Genomic DNA, 20,975 nt, shown 5'->3' on the forward strand with positions numbered 1-20,975 from the left:
ATCTAAAACTGCTGTGCGGTAGTTTGAACCCATTGCCTCTTGTCCTGCCTCTGCGGCAAAAGAGAACAACTTTTCTCCATCTTTTTTATGGCAGCCTTCCAAGTATTTGAAGACTACTATTATATCCCCCCTTAATCTCATCTTTTCCAAACTAAACATACCCAGTTCCTTCTGCCTTTGCTCATATGGCTTGCATTCTATCCCTTTGATCACCTTTGTCATTCTCCTGTGGATCCTTTCAAGTTTCTCTACCTCCCTTATATACACTGGTGACCAAAATTGGACACAGTATTCCAGCTGAGGCCTAACCAGTGCAGAGTAGAGTGGTACTATCACCTGCCGTAACTTGCATGCTATGCCTCCATTAATGCAATCCAAAATTGCATTAGCTTTTTTTGCAACAGCATTGCATTGTTGACTCACATTGAGGTTGTGATCCACCACAACTCCCAGATCCTTCTCAGCAGTGCTGCTGCCAAGCCGGTTATCCCCCATTCTGTATTTGTGCATTTGTTTTTCTTCCCTAAGTGTAGCACCTTACATTTGTCTTTGTTGTTTTTAGCCCAGTTTTCCAATTTATCAAGATCCCTTTGAAATTTAGCTCTATCCTCCAAAGTGCCGGCAACCCCCCCAGCTTTGTGTCACCTGCAAATTTGATCAATATGCACTCTATTCCTATATCCAAGTAATTAACAAAGATATTAAACAACACCAGACCCAGAACAGACCCCTGTGGAACCCTACCTGAGCCCTCCTTCCAATCTGAAATCATTCCATTAATAGTTCCTCTTTGTTTGCAGTTGTTTAACCAATTATCTGCCCACCTAATGGTAGCCACCAAGCCTGCATTTCTCCAGCTTACTTATGAAAATGTCATGTGGGACTGTGTCAAAAGCCTTGCTAAAGTTCAGGTATACTATGTCCACTGCATTCCCCATCCATCAAACCAGTTACCTTGTCAAATAAGGAAATCAAGCTGGTTTGGCATGATTAGGTCTTAGTAAATCCATGCTGGCTGCAAGTGATCACCCCTTCATCCTCCAGATATTTTCAAATTGAGTATTTTACACATTGCTCTAGTACAGTGGTTCTGAACCCACGACCTGCGGGCCGCTTGCAGCCCAATCAGCACACAGCTGCAGCCCATGTGACATCCTCAGGGCCATACAGTTAGTATAAATATTGTGTGGATGTGGCTCACCTAAAAATGGGCATTACGTTAGGTCCTGGAAGACGGGAGAAGGGCTAACTTATCATCCATGAGTTTGCAGATATTATTGCCAATGGCACAAAGATTTCTTCTGCACCCTGGGGTGAACAGCATCAGGCTCTGCTGACTTGAATTCATTCAAATTAGTCAGAAGATCTATGACATGTTTTTTTACTTATCCTGATCTGCATCCCTTCCCCTTTATTGTCTATGATAACTTTGCTAGTCATCTGGCCACCTTATTTTTTTGTGTGAAGACTGAAGCAAAGTAGGCATTGAGCAGCTCTGCCTCTTATCTTCCGTTGCCAGCTCATCTTCTCCATTGAGCAGCAGACCCACATCATCCCTGATCTTTCTTTTTTGTCTGACATATTTGTAGAACCCTTTCTTGTTGTCTCTAACATTTCTTGCCCAGTGTAACTCATTCCTTGCCTTGGCTTGCCTGACTTTTGTCCCTACACACTTGCGCTATTCCCATGGATATCTCCTTGGTGACAAGCCCCTCCTTCCATTTCCTGCATGTATCCCATTTGGTTTTTAGATAGCTAAAAAGCTCCTTGGTCTCCTGTGCCTCTTCCTATCTTTCCTCTATGTTGGAATAATTTGATATTGAGCCTCTAGTATTACATCTTTTAGGAACTGCCAGCCCCCTTCATCTCCTTTTCTTCCTAACTGGTCTTTCCATGGGACCTTGCCTCCTATTTCTATGCATTGGTTGAAATCTTCCTTTATGAAGTCCAGTGTCCTAGTTTTGCTGTTCTCATGTCCTCCTTTCCTTAGGATCTTGAATTCTATTGATTATGATCACTTCCTCCCAAGTTCCCGACTATTTTGCTGTAATAGACTTCCAACAGATATCAGGGAAATTAAAATCCCCATTAATACTAGCTCATAGAATCATAGAACTGGAAGGGACCTTGAGAGTCATCTTCTAGTCCAGTCCCCCGTGTGTTAGCTAATCTTGTTACCTGCTTAAAGGACATCTCATCCACTTCCTCTTCTTGATTTGGTGGTCTGTAATAGACCCCCACCATAACATCACCTCAGAGCAAGGTGTATATATTCTTGACATACAGTGACAGTGCAATGCCTCCTTCTTTTTCCCCACACCTATCCTTCCGGAACAAGCTATATCCCTCAATGCTAGTTTTCCAATTGTGGGAGTTGTCCCACCAAGTCTCTGTAAAGCCAATTAAGTCATACATTTCTTCATATACCATGATTTCTAGTTCATCCTGCATGTTCCCTGTACTCCTTGCATTGGTCATCAAAGATATTTTGCAGACTACCCTGTTGTTTTTCTTCTTGCCTCTTTAATGCAGTTTCTAGTTCCTTCCCCAGAATTTAACTCCTTCTCCTTGTCTTCGTTACTTGAGCCTAGATGCGCATAGCTAGATTTTTGTCACCATCCCCCATAAGACTAAGTTTAACGCTCTCCTTATAGAGTTAGCCAGACAGTGTCCAAAGATTCTCTTCCCATAGATGGAGCCCATCCCAACACAGTAACCCTCTTTCCTGGAATATCAGCTCATTGTCGAAGAAGCTAAAGCCCACTCACCGACACTACCTGCGTAGCCACACATTTACTTCCATGATTCGATGGTCCCTGCCAGGGCCTTTTCCTTCAACAAGGAGGATGGACGAGAACACCACTTGAGCCCCGAACTCTTTTATTCTTCTTCCCAAAGCCACAGCAGTCTACAGTGATGTGCTTAAGGTCATTCTTGGTGATATCATTACGTATTCTCAAGAAATAAATGTGCAGCTTAAGGACAACCCAGTGTGTGCAGATCTTGTCTTTTAATACATGTATCGTTAACTGCTAAAATGAATGACAGGAAGTTATTTGGAACCATGGGAGATCAGAATAAAAGGGGAAAACACTATTTTTGAAATTCTAAGAATAAATCTCATGTATGAAGATTTGATTTTCAAACATTTCTAAATATAAATCTTTCACAAAAATGAGAAAGCATTTCCAAGAATCCTGTCAGTGAGCATGAAAAAGAATTAGAAAAAAATCCAACACAATTCTACCATACAGAACCTCAATTAGAAAGAGGGAGAAAAAAGTAGTTTTTTTAATCAAATGGTATTAATATCACAACCCATCAAAAAGTAGATGTATTTGTTCATATGTTACTTAGTTATGTAATGCTTTCATAAAAACGCCTAAAATTTAAGACCTCTGGGTTATTTCCAAGAAATTAGTAAACAGAGTTTAGAGATACTGGCCCAGTCCTTCGATGTGCAAAAGCTCTGTCTGCACACTTGAGATAAGGCTCCTCAGCTCACACATGGGATCCCACACCCAATTTTGGGATAACTAGGGGCACATTAAAAATATTACTTATCTTCAACAAAATCAAGATGCCATCCTATTACTAACTCTGTATACTTGGTGCTTCTGGTTTGGAGCTGGTCAGGAAATTTTTGACAAAACTATTTTCATCAGAAAATACTAGTTTATTAAATAAAATTTATTAGTTTCTATTAAACCTTTGTTGGGAAGTTTTCTTGGGTTCAGGACAGAATTTCTGGTCAGACACAGAGAGAGAACCCCCTTCCCCAACCCAGATTAGTTTATAGCCTGGTAGTTAGGGCACACATCAAGGATGTAGGAAACAAAGCAATTTGAGCAAAGATCACCCACAATCCCAAGTGAGTGCCCCAACCACCAGGCTCTTGGCTGTTCTGAGGAGGGGGTGTCTGCATGCGTTTTCTCTTTCTAAATTTTGAAAGGTCTTTGTTTCATGCTAATGCAAAATAGGAAAAACATCTGAAATCTCAATTTTTCTCATGATGGAAAAAAACCCCATTTCCTGCACAGCTCTACTCTGGATCATTCTAGGTAATACATTCAAGTTGCAAACAATACACTAGAATCTGAGAGAGACTAAAATACACTATGCAAAATGGTCATAAAAGGGGATCCTCAGGGGACTAGGAGAAAGGTCCAGTCCAGTGAGATAAGTTGTATATTTGCAGCTTTAATCAAACAAACAAAAAATTGCCTAAACCACTGCTAAAATTTATGTGCAAAATGATGATTAGGACTACTTAAATTTAATCTACATCCCTCCCCCAATGAAATCACTGTCATGCCCTTCATATATGAGATACTCCCTAATCCATATGTACACAATCAAACTATCTCACTGTGCTTCTGAAAAAGACAATCTCTAGAGGAAAAAGTCAGCCCTGAAACAGATGCATTATATTAGTATACTGAGCTGCCAGTACCGTCATGCACTGATTACGCAGCCAGGCAATCTGCAAATATACCTAAAACAGTGAAAGAGTTCCAAACTATAGGACAGATTCATTCTACATCTGTTTCATGTCAAAAACCAAACAAAACAAAAAACCCCAAACACCCTAGATTTTAAGAGTATTTCCTTGATTTCTCTCCTCCTCATTAATGCTTTAAAGTACTAAATCACCAAATTTCAGACCAGTTGTAAGATAGCACCCTCTTGTGTAATGATACGTTAACTTTATAAATTTGGGGGTTGTATTTGGGCTTTTTATCATATGTATACACACATTCTTGCTTTTTTCCATACATCCGTGTATGGAAACAGAATCATCATCTGTTGTTTCTAAAATATGCCACTGGCTTATAGCTGCTCCAGGTTCTTTCCTGAGTTTCACAAGCCAAGGCTTTAGAAGGCATTTACCTTCTGCAGGTATTTACTGTGTGAGTGTTATATAGTGTACACAATTTCATGACCACCAGAACAGGTTGCTATGCTCCAATGCTGGAATTTTGTACAATGTTGAGTATCCATGTTCCAATACCTGTTTTACTTAAATTTTACTTCAGTTTAAAAAGTTGTATGTTGGGTGACCAGACCCTAAAGCATAGTAGTCTTCTTGATTTAGTAATTTCTCTATTGACAAGCAACAAATGCTCTGTAGGACACACCTAATTGAGATCTGAGATTAAAGCCATATTATATTTCCATACCACTTACTCAGAATCAGAGTCTCTTGCACCCCTTAGAACGGGGTGGGAAGGTGGGCAAACTACGGTCCAGTTCTTCAGACGTTTTAATCTGGCCCTCGAGCTCCCACCGGAGAGCAGGGTCGGGGCTTGCCCTGTTCCGCATGTGCCGTGGCTCACAGAAGCAGCATGTCCCTCCTCCAGCTCCTACGTGTAGGGGCAGCCAGGGGGTTCCACACGCTGCCACCCCCAGAGCTCCCACCAGGGGTGGTGCCTGTGGACAGGACAGCGCTCAGAGCCACTAGGCCAGAGCCTGCACTTCTGACCCCCTGCCCCAGCCCTGATCCCCCTTCCCACCCTCCAAACCTCTCAGTCCCAGCCCAAAGCACTCTCCTGCACCCCAAACCCCTCATCCCCAGCCCAGAGTCTGCATCCCCAGCCAGAGCCCCCACACACACATACACACACACACCAGTCCCCTGCTCCAGGCTGGAGCCCCCTCCCACACCCGGAACTAATTTCTGGCCCCACCCCAGAGCCCACACCCTAACCCCTAATTTCATGACCCTCCATACAGTTTCCATACCCAGATGTGGACAAAAAAATTTGTCCACCCCTGCCTTAGAACAAATTTTCAAACTGTGGCTATAGGATCTTTGCTGGTCACATGCTCCTGGCTCTCCTCATTTCCAACTGCTAACACACATTAAAAACAGAGCAAAGCACATTTTCTTATTTCTCCTCCTCCATATAAGCAATTGCTGCAGTCGTCACAAGAATAGTATTTGATCAGCAGTCACAGAGGAGGTGATCCACATAATTGTGAATGTGGGGAGAGGTGGTCCTCAAGACTCTCTCTCAAGATGCGATCCACCTTACGACAAAGCTGGAGAACCCCTACTTTTAGCCAAATCTCTACGATTGTAGTCTCAGACTCAAGAAACAAATGTGCAACCGTGAGAAGAATATATCTGCAAGAAATTAGTATCCACTTTTCAGGGTATATGATATATCATGAACCAAACATGGCCCATACACTAGTTACTGAAAAAAACCTTTAGCAAACCACAATGGGTTCTAGTAGTTGGAGATGGAATACACATCTATGCACATCTGTCTAATATGTAGGCAGCTCAGAAGAGCACTAAGGGCACCTCCGCATTGGACTCAGATTCCAATTCTACCACCACCTACTCCCTCTAAATTAATCAAGCTCATACCAAGGGATCTGTTAAACCTGAACAAAATTATACTATTGAACTAAGAGTTTCCTCAAGAACACGACTCTTATGGACATGGTCCATGGCACTGTGTTTTTAGAAGACAAAGTTTGGCAACCCTGTCTGTTTCATGTTTCATTTATTTTTGGGAACATTGAGTTTTTCTTTTCTTGCAAGTATCACAACTTTCAAAGGCACACCAACTTGTGCTGAACATTTATTTTCATGCTCTTACACAAATAAAATGCTTGCAGCAAAATGTATTTCATGGCAGGTTAAATCCTATACCCCTCGCAGCACATTCACAAATGGCTCTGAGGAGCTCTGCACAGATAAGTCTTCCACCAGTGTGTTCTATTGCTGTTTCTATACTTCAGGGTTGCAGTAAATGTTTGTAAATGACTGTAAATGTTTGCACCCGAAACAGGGTTTGGGCAATAAGGTCCCGGTACTCACAGTTCAGGAGGCCCCCATAGGTTTGGGGTCTGCAGCACACATAGGACACAGTCTCCTTAAGCATACTCTACTAATCCTATCCCCTTCAGGAGAGGTGAACATGTTTATCTAGTACCAGAGGGGTAGCCGTGTTAGTCTGAATTTGTAAAAAGCAACAGAGGGTCCTGTGGCACCTTTAAGACTAACAGAAGTATTGGGAGCATAAGCTTTCGTAGGTAAGAACCTCACTTCTTCAGATGCAAGTAATGGAAATCTCCAGGTGGAGAAGTGAGGTTCTTACCCACGAAAGCTTATGCTCCCAATACTTCTGTTAGTCTTAAAGGTGCCACAGGACCCTCTGTTGCTTTTTACATGTTTATCTAGATTCCAGGCTTTTCTTTGCTCACAAGATATGACTGTAAATGTTTTTCTAGAAATTAAGTTTATTGCCCTGAAACTATTGTTTTCATTAATGTGGGAGAACCCCAAAAGGGAGGGCAAGTAGGAGCCATACCTTGATAATTTGCTGAATATGCACTATAAAAGACAATGGGTCATATTCTAATCTAATCCATTACATCAGTGTAAATCCAGAGTAACTCTACAACAGTCAATGGAGTTACTGTGGATTTTCAGTGGTGTAACCTGCACAAGATTTTCAGAGTCCACTGGAAAGAGTTTATTACATCAGAAATTCTAAGCAAAGCACACTAACTTAAAGCATCAGACATGACAAGATAACTGACATATTTAAGATAGTGGTAACATGGACATACCCTCAAAAGAGGGAGGGCAACCTAGAGCTTGGATGGGGAACCTTTTTTCTATAAGGGACCATTGACCCACAGAAAAAAGTGTGTCTGTGTGTGTGTGTGTGTGTGTGTGTGTGTGTGTGTGGGTGCAGAGTCTCCAGGCTTCCCGCCACACCAGGGCAAGCCGGTGCTCAGCTCCATCCCCATGTGTGTGGGGGGGAGAGGGGTGAGCTGTGAAAGCTTGGGGTTTCCCCTAGGCTCCGAGGTGGGGCCAGAAATGTGGGGTTCAGGGTGCGGTAGGGGGCTCCAAGCTGGGGTGCAGGAGGGGGTGAGGGCTCTGGGGTGGTGCTGGGGATGTGGGGTGGAGAAGGGGGGATCCAGACTGGGGCCAAGTTTGGAGTGCCGGAGTGGGCTGAGGGTTGGGGTGTGGGGTCTGGAAGTTAGGGTGTGGGATGGATCTCAGGACTGGGGTGGGGGTTGGGGTGTGGGCTGCAGGTTCCAGGAGGCTCAGGGCTGGGGCACAGGGTTGGGGTGCAGAAGGGGGACAAGCTGCAGGAGGGGGACAAGCTGCAGGTTCCAGGAGGCTCAGGGCAGGGTTCCGACCTGGGAAAGGGGGTTCAGAGGGTGGGCTCCGGCCAGCTGGCACTTACCTCAGGCAGCTCCCAGTCGGTGGTGCAGCAGGGCTAAGGGAGGCTCCCTGCCTATCGTGGCTCCACACTGCTCCCAGAAGCGGCCGGCATGTCCAGCCCCTAGACGGAGGGGTAGGGGTAGCACATAGAGCTTCCCCGATCGCACCTACGTCTTGGGGCCACAGGGACATGCCAACCACTTCCCAGAGCTGCAACCAGACTTTTAATGGCCTGGCAATCGTGGTTTCCCCCTGCAGCAGGTTGAGAAGCGAGGCTCAGGGCTTCTGGCCCGCAGCACGGAGACTTGCCACGGACCAGCTGACATTAGGCAGCGGTTCAGATCCATCCTGCGGGCCGTAGTTTTCCCACCCTGACCTCAAGAAACATTATTAAGAGCAATAAAGAAGCTAAATCCATCAACATGACACTCTGAAACCTGGACAGACCTGCACAAGACCAAAATAAGTGGCAGAAACAGGTAGACACCCTATGCACCTGAGGGTGCAGGAGGATAAAGAAAAGAAAGGACCGAGTTCACAGGAAATTTATCATTAGGGCTGGATTGATGCTTAGGCACATGCCTTCCACTCCCTCTTGTGTCATGTCATGCGAGACATGGGAATGTAAGGTTTTGTTTAAAAGCAAAATGATGTTTTTAGTCCTCACAGTTGTTGTTTTTTTTAAAAAAGCAGCTTGATAACTTGACAAGTGTAATCAACGCATTTTGCAAACAGCCTAATACAGCTGAGAGATGCAAGCTGTTCTAACCATCTTACGGGGGTGTTGATTCTGAAGCCCAATGGAGCAGAAGGTCTGCTCCATCCCAGGAGAGGAACTGGGATGCAGGAGAGGTGGTGGGTGGATGAAAGGGATTCTCACAGCCACTGCAGTTCATGCAGAGTTCTCCCTCTAGGTGAGCAGGAGGTGAAGATAGAACGAAAGTTTGGGAAGGAGGGAGGCCCCAGTTTTCTCAAAGAGGAGTGATGGGCTCCTCACCCACTCAGCAGACTGTTCCTGTGATTGGCCAATACCACTGCTGCCCAAGCAGGGGACAAGGCCATGAGGGGAGTGTACTTAGGGTCTTAAGTTATTCTAATATAGCTCTGCCATGTAGAATATTCTTGTATGCAAACATTAGCATAAGGATATGCTAATACCACCATTTAGATTCCCCCCTAAACCTTTTCCATAATTTGTGTACCACACAAACGCAGTGCAACTTATTGTTCTTCAACTCAAGATCACACACAGTCTGAATCCTTTCTTGCTGATCTTATGAAGGTGGCTATGTGCACTGCATCCAGTTAAAACATTGCTTACATTTCTACAGCTTAGTGCTAACACACCACTTTCCCTTTCTGGTATTCTGAGATGAGCAAAATATGCTACTAAAAACAGACTCATAACAGATAAAAAGAAACACCAAGATTTTCCTAATTCATTATTCCAGTTTCTCTCAAACAGAATCAGCTTAAAGAACATGACTTAGTTTAAATTTCACCCATTGCTGGCAAGAGCTGGGATTTGACAATAGCAAATGTTCGTGAAATATGCATTAGCTTTTAGTATTGAAATTTTGCCAGTGCCAGGTGATTAAACCAACTGCATAAAAGATAGTTTTTGATTTAACTCTGAAGTTTAAGTTCCTTTGGGCACATCACTTAGCTGCATATTTACAAACTTCAGGGTTATTCATTCATAATAAACATTGCAAGCAATGTAAACTTTACTTTCTTGAAATATAAAAAGTAGTAATCAAATAACACTGAGTTTATTTGTAAATCAGGACAAAACCAGCCTGACTTAGATTTGTTTATTGTACTGTGAAATAGTCAGTATATATTAGAGACAAAGTATACATGACTTCTAAGACAGAGAAAAAAATAAATTGATGTTTTAAAGTTTTACTCAATATTGATCAGAAGAATCTATAAATTATCCGCTGGAAGGCATTCAGCACAAAAGCTCTGCTTCTACAATTACAGAACATGGAAGAATATAAGATGTTCTGAATCCAACAAGCCACATACCTAAAATTTAATTGTAAAAGCTCTGAAAAGACTATCTGGAAAGTTTATAAACTCGTTTTCTTCTGAGACAGATTGATTTTATCTCCAAGACTTAGGGCCATTCCCTGTAAGGAAATAAAGAAGGAAAGATGTTCACACTTTGGATATTTCATAAAATTACTATCATCTCAACACCCCCAACAAAAAAACCCCCAAAACACCACCACCTCTCTGTTACCAGTATTAACCTACAGTTCAGTATATAAAATTCATGAAACTAATTACATGGAAAAGAAAATATTTCTAATTGAACAATGACAACATTTTATTTATTTGTAGCTACAGTTCAGTACGTAGTTTCCAAAAAGCATGAATAAGCTAGATTTGCGTATAATATCTTGCTGAAATAATGAACTGTAAATAGACTATATCTTTTGCTACTAGAAAGTTGTAACATCACCCCAAAAAAGAGTCAAGAATTTTAACCCCTTGACGTTGCACCATTTTAAAATGCAGTCAGTCCAGCAGTTACAAAGGTCAGTCCAAATGGCAGTAATTGAAATTAGAGTGTTGGAAAAGCTCAACACTATCATAATACATACAAAATAATAATTATAAATAGAGACACCAGCTCTCAACATGCTAAGCCCCCAAAAATCTTTTCCACCTCCATAAAAAATGAGACTAGCCCAAAAACAGAATGTGTGTGTGCGTTTTAGGGTCTCAGTAAAACTAACGAAAGTAAGGAAATTCAAAGTTCCAGCTGCTACTCAATCAATAGTGAATTACTCCCTAGGTTAGACCAAGTCTCAGATTTAATTGAACTTAGTGTCTTATGTAGGAGTTCCATTGTAAACATACTACCCACTTATATCAAAACCATTTCAAAAGTCTTCCAACAGCATCATGTAAAGTAAATGGTTCTTTTGAATCCAAAAGTCCTAAAGGAACCCTTATGATAAGCTATGTAATATACTTCTAGTTATACATTAGTTTCTTCTTTATTCAAGGTTATGTTTTCTAAGGACCAAGAAATTCCCACAAATTCTTTTTTTTTTTTTTTTTTTTTTTTTGCAAGTGAGAATATAAGTAGACTTCTTTTATATACACAGCAAATACATAGACGACCATAAGAATGGCCATACTGGACCAGACCAACGGTCCATCTAGCCCAGTATCCTGTCTTCTGACACCAGCCAGTGCCAGATACTTCTGATGAAATGAACAGACAAGGGCAATTATTGAGTAATGCAACTGTCATCGAGACCGTTTCTGCCAATCAGAGGTTTAGGGACACCCAGAACATGAGGTTGCATCCTTGACCATCTTGGATAATAGTCACTGATGGACCTGTCCTCCAGGAAATTATCTAATTCATACTTTTGGCCTTCACAACATCCCCTGGCACGTTGACAATGCATTGTGTGAAGAAGTACTACCTTATGTTAGTTTTAAACCCACTGCTTACTAATTTCATTGGGTGATGCTTGAGTCATGTGTTATGTGAAGGGGTAAATATCCCTTCCTATTCACTTTCTCCCACCATTCATGATTTTATAGACCTCTATCATATCCTTCCTTAGTTGTCTCTTTTCTAAGCTGAACAGTCTCAGCCTTTTTAATCTCTCCTGAGATGGAAGCTGTTCCATACCCCTAATGGTTTTTGTTGCTCTTCTGTATACCTTTTCCAATTCTAATATCTTTTTTGAGATGGGGTGGCCAGAACAGCATGCCATGGCATATTATGAATTTATATAGTGGCATTATGATACTGTCTGTCTTATTATCTATCCCTTTCTTAATGGTTCCTAACATTGTTAGTTTTTTTTTTTTTAAATAGAATCCTTTATTCCAACATGAGATGAAAATTACAATGATTGTTTCAACACTGAGAAACAGCATGAGGGGCATATTGGTGGTATATTATATTTTTTAATAACAAAAGAACATAGGTCTGCAAATGGGATTTGTTAATACAGCAAAATCTTGGACTATAATAATGCACTGCTGTATGAGGCACGTTAATTTGGTTTAAGGTACCCTGTTCCACCTAACTGTGAACTGCTCTCCCCCCCAAATAAAAAATAAATAAATCAACAATTGTGCTGTATAAGGGGAGTGGAGATTAAAGCTTTTCATTCAGAAAACCTAGTTTTAAAATTGAGACAGGGATTTCCTTCACCTTTCCTGATAGTTGCGAATCTAATTAACAATACTAAAAATTAACCATAAACTACAATGCAAGCTCTGCAAATATTTATAGAACTCATAATAAAAATGATAGAGACAAAGCTTTAAAAAAACCCATCATTCATTACCTGACTCTTTGCACGAATTCGTATATGGCCAGTGACAGGAGCATCTGGTCCAAGATGAATTGGCTTTTCAATGCTGACGTTTGCAAGTGCATCTTCTCCAAATATGGAACGCGCATACAGATTGGCAGCCATAAAGCCACAGTAACCAGAAAGTGCCTAGAGAAAGAACACTTAAATTTAACTCTTTACAAAAGGCTAATGGTCCTTTAACAGACACATTTTGTTCCATATTAATTACAACTCAGTAGGTTTTTATATTTAAAACCTATCCTTCTAAATACAGTTTTTCGTAAGATACCTGAACTCTGGTTCTGAAGGAAACATTAATAGATCTTTCTAAAATGAAAGCTGACAGAGATTTAATCAAGTCATTTCAACAAGATATAACTGGCATTTTCAGGCTCTGAAGTAATGCATAGCAAAAAGGCTTTAAGAAAGATTAATTCCTACTGAAAGGAAGGAAGGAAGTCTTGACCTATTGAAAAAAAATTGTGCTGACCATTCTGAAGCAGATATGTTGACATTTTATTAACTGCTTCTTGCTCAGCTAAAGCAAGAAAGTGGTTGAAAATTACTCAGTTAACATGAATTTCCTTTTAGCTTTCTTAGAGCATACATTTCGAAAGTATATTAAATACTAAAGAATACTAAAATCTTCCAGACTAAACAAAGATCTATATAATTGGTGGAGGTTTATAAATTTAGAAACTAGACCAGGTAAATAGTCTAAAGAACACAAATTCCAAAAAGGGCACCAGAAAATACTATTCTATATAGGTTCCTATACTACGCTCATCATCATTAGCATCTGAGTGCCTTCCAGTAGTGAATTAATCAACTGGACTACACATCTGTGGTTTGTTTGTTTGTTTTCTCATCTTCTCTCTAGAGGGAGAAGTGTGCGCAGGAGTGTGTCTGTTTGGTAATGTGTGTTTTTATTTTGAATTTTTTAAATATATAAATATATCTGATGTGAGTTTTAAGAAACTTATCCTATGCAACATGTGGCTTGCAAAGTTAGAATAACTCTACATTATTCAAAAAGTGAAATCAATGCCCAAGAAGAATTCAAGAGGGAGAAAAAAATATGCTATATTTTGGTATCCAAATCTATTTATACTCGCACAGTAATTTTACTCTAGTTTAAAAAGTACTTGAAGAATTTTCAGCAAGTATCTTACCTTCTCTGGGGTAAGGCATTTCATGTTGGTTGATTTTAGTATGTGCTGTAAGTATTCATTTAGATCAATGATGTTTGTATTAACTGTAACCTTCAAGAAAGAAAGAACAAGGTGTGACCATTTTCATCAGCTTCTCTGACATGTTTTAAATCTTTTTGTTCTAGGACTATGGAAAAGAAAGTGTTACTGTCAGTTATCCTGTAGTACCATACTGTACTTGTTGATGGCTGTAAGACCTTTTATATTGGAGAATCTTACAAAACAGTTTCATCTTCCATCAGCCAGTGGTTAAGTGGGGATAGCCTCTTACTTTCTACCATATATTTAAATATCAGTCAGAATAAGTGTACACCATATGTTGCTAAACATGTGGAAAGAGTCTTTATCATGAATGGCTGCTTCAAGTCTAGTTACAGCCTAAATGTTTACATTTGAATTACCACACCAGAACAAGTCAAAGATACATGTAGTCCAGTAGCTTTTCTCTTACCGACCAATGCTAGTGTTTACTTCACCCTCCAATGAAATACAGCCACCTCTTGAAAAAAGCAGCCGTTCAATAGCCTACTATGATACTGTTCAACACTGTACAATGATACTGTGACAGTTTAGGACAGAACGTGAAGAAGAGTATTGTATCCAGTTGAAACTGCAAGAGACATTTAGATAGGATGATCGTAATTAGGGTGACCAGATGTCCTGATTTTAGAGAGAGAGTCCCAATATTGGGGCTTTTTTTTTTTTTTTTTAAATATAGGCACCTATTACCCCACACACACTGTCCCAATTTTTCATACTTGCTATCTGGTCACCCTAATCGTAATTAGAGCAGGAACTTGGAAAAGACACAAAAACTTATACTCTTAAAGTGGCACTGGAACTTTAATGACTACAAGTGGTCAGGACCTGTTTCATATGTCTGAAAGGGAAGGGGGGCTTTAGGTGTTTACTTTAAACTCCTTGGGAGAAGTGGTTTACTCTGCTAATTGGCCAGCAAAAGCCTGGGTCAGGCAGAACTGCATGGAGGTCAGATTACTGCAAGAAAGGTAGTGTGGAGCAATGAGAGTGATTGTGCATGAGTGTGTGTGCATCTATTTTTCCTTTTTTCATTGCTAGAAACTTTCCCATGCCAGAATCAAACTGCCTTTGCTATATCTCATATTGTGAAGATCCAGGATTACTCGAGGCTCAAGACCCAGGGAAGGAATTCTCAGACAAACTGGATGATGAAGTCAAGGGGCGTGAGGAAGGGAAAAGACACAGGTACGGAAGGCTCTACTGCCTAACTATTCCAGGAAGCACACCACACAGCCTCCTCTCAAAGATCTTTTTACGATGGCTGACCTAGTACATCAAAGCTTACATAAAAAATTATGACCTTAGCTCAAACCTTGCCCAAAAAATCCAGGTATCTGCTGAAAAGCAGCGCCCAAGGAAAAGGGTGCAGCTGGCACAAACAGCCAACCATAGGAACCAGTCCCTTTGAAGTTGCTCTTGGGCCAGCTCAACCACTGCCTGTGCTAACAGAAGAGGGCTACAGATCTATCATTTGGACTCAGGGAGCTCCCAGCCCCGGTGTTTAGACTCTTATTACCAGACAGAAGAAATCTAGAGGGAGTAGGGGAAAAAGAAAAAAATCTGCCTGAAAAGTATGTTAGCATTCATTTTAGTTGGGTACAATTGTAATTTGTTGTATTACAGACTGAGATTGTACGCATTTTTTCTATTTAATGACCCTAATGAGCTGCCCAATTTGATGTGCGTATCACATGCAAATTACTTCCACACTTTGACAGGGTTACTGGCCTGCTGGATATACGGGAAGCAGTAAACAGGATATATTTTGATCTAAGCAAGGCTTTTGATTACAGTCCCACGTGACATTCCCACAAGCAATCTATGGAAATGCATTCAAGATTAAAATTATAAAGTGGTTTGAAAATTATTCTCAAAAAGTAGTTATTGGGAGGACAAGTCTAGGTGGTCCTACAGGGACCAGTCCTGTGTCCAGTACTAGTCAATATTTTCATTAATAACTTGAATAATGGAGTGGAGAATATCCTTATAAAATAGGCAGGGAGGGGTTGAAAACACTTTGGAGAACAGCATTAGAATTCAAAACTGCCTCAAAAAAAAAAAAAAAAATGGGAAAATTGGTCTGAAACCAACACTATGAAATTCAATAAAGACAAGTGCAAAGTACTTCACTTAGGAAGGAAAAATCAAATGCACAACTACAAAACGGGGAATAACTGACTAGGCAGTAATACTGTGAAAAAGAATCTGGGGGCTATAGTGGATTACAAATTGAATATGAGTCAACAATGTGATGCCCCCGCAAAAAAGACTAATATTCTTGGGCGCATTAACAGGAGTGTCATATGTAAGACAAGGGAGGTAACTGTCCCACTCCACTCGGCAACGGTGAGGCCTTACCTAGAGTACTTCACCCAATTCTGGGTGCCACACTTTAGAAAAGATGTGATCAAACAGAGGACAGCAGCAAAAATGATAAAAGATTTAGAAAATCTGACCTATAAGGAAAAGTTGAACAAACTAGGTATGTTTAATCTTGAGAAAAGAAGACTGTGGGGAGACCTGATACTCTTCAAATATGTTAAGGGCTGTTATAAAAAAAAAAAAAAAAAAAAATTGTAATCTACTGTTCTCCATGTCCACAGAAGGTAGAACAAGAAGTTATGAACTTAATCTACAACAAGGGAGATTTAAGTTAGATATTAAGAAAACTTTCTTACTATAACTGTAGTTAAGCTCTGAAATAGGGTTCCAGGTGAGGTTGTGGAAACCACATCACTGGAGACTTTTAAGAACTGGTTGGACAAACACCTATCATGAATGGTCTAGATTTCCTTGTTCCTGCCTCAGCGTAGATGCCTGGAATTGATGACTTCTTGAGGTCCCTTCCAGCCCTACGTTTCTACGATTCTCTGAAACCTGAAAGACGCTGAGCTTGTAAAGATTTCTGCAGTGTCCACAAGAATAAGTGACAGGCTTCAAACACTGTATTGCACCTCCTCTGAGTCAATTTGTGTGGCTGCAATTGAGCCTCCCTTGGACTGGAGGTAAAGCTCTACATGCGCATCAGACATAAAGCAAGGCCCAGCTTCAGTAAACAAGTGACAGGAAATCAACAGAAGTATCAGACTTTTAAAACCAATGATCTACATATTTTACAGCTTGGAGACTTCCTTTCATATCCTGGAGCAGCTTTTCAAAAGACAACGGTACACTAACTTATATAGGGCAAGCTATCTACAGAATGGAGACAGCTGCAATCTTCTAGTTTTAAAATGAAGCTTGGATTATGTAAAATAACCAATGTGTTGCAGAAGCACCTACAGTAACCAAAATCGTTTTTCAGTGATGGTTTTAGTTGAAAACTGTTGAGATAAGGTACTAGTGTAAAGCTAGGTAACAATGGCAAATAGATCATCATCAAAAGAACTAACTTTGTTTTCCCATTCAAATTCTGCCCACATCTGGCGGAACTCTGCATCAGTACAAGCAGCAGGCTGGATGTAATCCATAATGTCAATGTGAATATCACTGAGGACAACACAGTTTCGGTCACTGGCTGCTCCAGATACATCATACACTGCAAACAAGAAACACAAACCACAGGTTTACAAATTGAAAGTGGCTACAGAATTGTCAACACAAAATGAGTGTTCAATTGTGATTTGTCAGTAAAACCAACACATGTTGGTCTCGGTCCTTCTAGTGGCTGGATCCCAGAGGTTTAAAAGTCTCCTACAGCCTTTGAATTAACAGATGTGGGTCTTTTTAGCTCAGGCAGAAGAGGCTCACGCTTTTAGATCCAAAGAGACTTAGGTTCAATCCCCACTACTGACCACCCACAGGCATTGCGTTACACCAGCATGCTTTTAAAAAAATATTATATATAAAAATAAAAGTTACATTCATAATGAACTTTTTTAAAATCCAGCAATAAAATATTCTCATATTGTAGAACATTTCACTTATCTTCCAGCATTACATTTTTTTTAAAATAATTCTACTTCTCCACAGAAAGTTCAATATTCTACTTTTTTTTAAGGTTGCACACAGAATTGTCTACTTACCAATATTACCAAAAATGATTCCATTTTCTGTTGAAGCTACTTTGACGTTAGCCTTAATGTTTGCAAAATCATGAGGAGCAAGTGTCAAAGGAGATGGTTTTTCCACTAATTTCAAGTCACCTGTTTAAAAAAATTTTGAAAGAAAAGTTTACAAATAGACAAGAGATAAAGTCCAATTAAAATCAGTTTCAGGACACAGCAGATTACCACTTCTGATCTGAATTCTAAAATCTTACCAAAATTACAATGAAGTCAATAAATTCTAAAACATTGAACCAACATATTTGAAAGCTGAAGCACTAATGAAATTTACACATTCATTAAAACATTAATGGGCTGATTCAAAGCCCACTGAAGAAGTCAAATGGTGCTGGGCTTTGGCACCTGGGCAGGGAGGGGGGCACTTGGGCATAGGCACAGTTTGACTTCTATTTTGGGGAGTGGGCAGGGCCCACCAGAGCTCGGGCCAGCTCCGCATGGTGGGGCATGGGAATGGAGCACCACCTCCACCCCGACTCACCTCAGCAGGCCACCCAGCCTGTCTAGGTGGGTGGTTGTGCAACCAAATATTGTAACTCAAAGAGAGGGAGCTCAGCTAAAAAGTTTGAAAACCACTCAGGGTGCAGGGAGGGGCTAACTAGGGACTGTGTGCAAGCAGGGGTATAGCTCAGGGTGCAGGGAAAGGGTAGATGGGGCTGTGTGCAGGCAGGGGGGTAGCTCAGGGTGCATGAAAAGGGGCAGATAGGGGCTGTTTGCCCGGAGGGCCTTTCCCTTCAGTTACTGCTCCCCTAGGGCTCTGCCAGCCATGGAGCCGGGTCAACCGCCCAGGTGGCTCTTACTGGCTGCAGGAGCAGTCAAAGGGGGCTGGGAGCTGAGGAGCAGCTGCAGCCCCAGTAACCAGCAGGAGGAGGAGATGGGGGAGTGCCGTGGCTGCCTGCTCCATGGCACAAGCCAGAGCAGCAGCCATCCTGCACTGCTGCTTCTTGACTCTGACCTGGCCAGGTGGTGGGAGAGAAGGAGGAAGTGGGGAGGCGTGGAGCTGCTCCTGGGACTGCCCTGCTCTGGCATTGCAGTTGCGGGTGGGGGCAAGGCCCCCCCTGCACCCTCCAACGCTGCCCATGGGCTTGGGGCTTCTGCCCTGCAGGGTATCGGGGCTTGTGGAGCCCCGGTTGGGAACCACTGGTCTATAATATCAACATATTAAATGTATAAAACTGATGTGAAGAAAAATAAAGACAGAAAAAAGCTTCTTTGACACACACACTGCAGCCTCCATGTGAAATTCAAGTCCTGGGCCCATTCTGATTTTTTTTCCCCCCTCAAATTTTAGTCTGAATTTAGTGCTTATGAAAGGTGATGGAATCGCCTAGGTCCCTTATTCATCCACAGAGCAGATAAAACATGTGCAGCAGCAGCCCAAGTTTCCCCACGCTGCCGTGGCAACTTGCCTCAACCCTGACTGCGAAGCAAGCACAGAAAGACGACTACCCAGAAGCTGATTATAGCTCCCCAATTCTCTGCTCCAGTTCTGGCCCAGAGGCAGGATAAAGCAGCCTTGGGGCTGCTCTATCATGCATTTGTGGTCAACATTCCCGAAGGGAACCTATCAGCTGAGCAGAGCTGCAGCATGATGCTCTTCAGCCACTCCTCCTACCCATCTAGACACACTCCTGAACGCTTTCTGTACTTGGAGCTGGGAGGGAAAAGGGTTCAGGAGCCAGCTACACTGGCTTTATGTATGTTCACTGGGGACTCCCCCCATGCTGGCAATGTTGGGCTGGATTCGGTCTCCTTTGCACCATGGGAGCAGCACAAACAGAACGTGGCAGATCAGAGGAACTGCTAATGTTTCTGGAGGGAAAAAACTAATAAAAAATTAAGCTATTTTTCTAACTAAAGGGTGACAAAAATAAGTGTGAAACCAGATTAAGAAATATTTTGCGTAAAGGCACATGATCACATTATCAGTACCAGCAGAAGAAAGTTCACTTACTCCATGAAAAATCAACTATTTAAAAGGCATTTTAAAATACCTTTTAAGATAAGTAGTCAGTTTTATTAAACAATTCTTTAGGCATTTATAATATGAGATGCAATTTCTTGTACTTCAACAATGTCCACTGCTTAATTTCAGACCTAAGTATATCAACAAATATTCTTGTTGCACTAGATTATTCCTTACCTAGTGTGGCTAGTTCTAATGTGCAGTTCTGCAAAGTATCACTGGTCTGGTTTACTACAAGCACATCCAATACAATATCATACTGGTTGACATGAACATATGCTTCTGCATAGACAGGATCTGAGAAACCTGTCAATTGAGTAACCTGTCAAGGAAAGAAGATTAATACAAATTGTTGAAGTATCTTTCCCCATTGTCAGTTTAAAATGTTGAACATGGTCACACAAGTGTAGAGAAGGAATGAAAACAATAGAAAAAGAGAAAAATATTTGCTAAGACAGATGAGACTGGTAGTTTAAGACAAAATTGCAAATTAAACAAGAGATCTGTACAAAGAAGAGCTTTAGTTTCGTACTATTAGCTTATTGTGTTTGTATTTAAACCCCTGCCCCTGAAAAATCTAACTCTTCACCCTATCAACAGAAGCTTAGTCAACAAACTGATTAATGATTTTTTTAAAGTAATCAATTTAAAAACCATTAAAAGTTCATAAATTTCACTGTTAAGAGAGGGTCGTCAGGTATGAAAAGATTAACTAAATAGGCAATAGACCTCCCCCTTATATGCATATACTTTATTTTGTTAAATGTGAGTTAAAGTTCAGAATACATATCAGACTCATAAGGATTAAAAAAACCCTCTAAACCATAGAATCTCTGCCCCTCCAACTTACAATAATGTTACAGTTATTTTTAAAAAAAGCCAACATTAGAAACCCAGAAAATGCTGAGTTATGATTAAACTGAACGAAAACCAAATATTGGAAAGTCGTCTTCTCTGGGAAGTTTCTTAGGTTTGTTTTTGATTTTTTAAGATATTTCTGCTTCCTGGTCCCCAGAGTGGTAGTGAAGTAGGGGTTCTTTCCCTTGGACCCTCCTGAATGGCTTCTGGGGAGTAGAAGGCAGGGAAGTGGAGCAAAAAAATACTGCATGGGGCCCAAAGAGCCTCAGGATACGGGGAGGAAGGAACAGGATCTTCACTCCATAGCAC

General features: G+C 41.1%; 1 protein-coding gene across 2 annotated transcripts in view; it reads right to left on the reverse strand.

Annotated features, from left to right (window-relative positions):
• Positions 1–9,989: 9,989 nt before the first annotated feature.
• Positions 9,990–20,975, reverse strand: part of COPB1 (COPI coat complex subunit beta 1) — a 35,021-nt gene continuing 24,035 nt past the window's right edge. For both annotated transcript variants that reach the window (XM_034770112.1, XM_034770111.1), the window contains exons 17-22: positions 19,986–20,130; positions 17,804–17,923; positions 17,171–17,316; positions 13,701–13,790; positions 12,520–12,675; positions 9,990–10,326 (exon numbers count right to left, since the gene is read on the reverse strand). In XM_034770112.1, coding sequence (XP_034626003.1) covers positions 10,267–10,326; positions 12,520–12,675; positions 13,701–13,790; positions 17,171–17,316; positions 17,804–17,923; positions 19,986–20,130 — 717 coding nt within the window. In that variant the 3' untranslated portion in view covers positions 9,990–10,266. The remainder of the gene's footprint in view (positions 10,327–12,519; positions 12,676–13,700; positions 13,791–17,170; positions 17,317–17,803; positions 17,924–19,985; positions 20,131–20,975) is intronic.

The sequence above is a fragment of the Trachemys scripta genome, chromosome 4 (assembly GCF_013100865.1).
Source record: "Trachemys scripta elegans isolate TJP31775 chromosome 4, CAS_Tse_1.0, whole genome shotgun sequence".
NCBI lineage: Eukaryota > Metazoa > Chordata > Testudines > Emydidae > Trachemys > Trachemys scripta.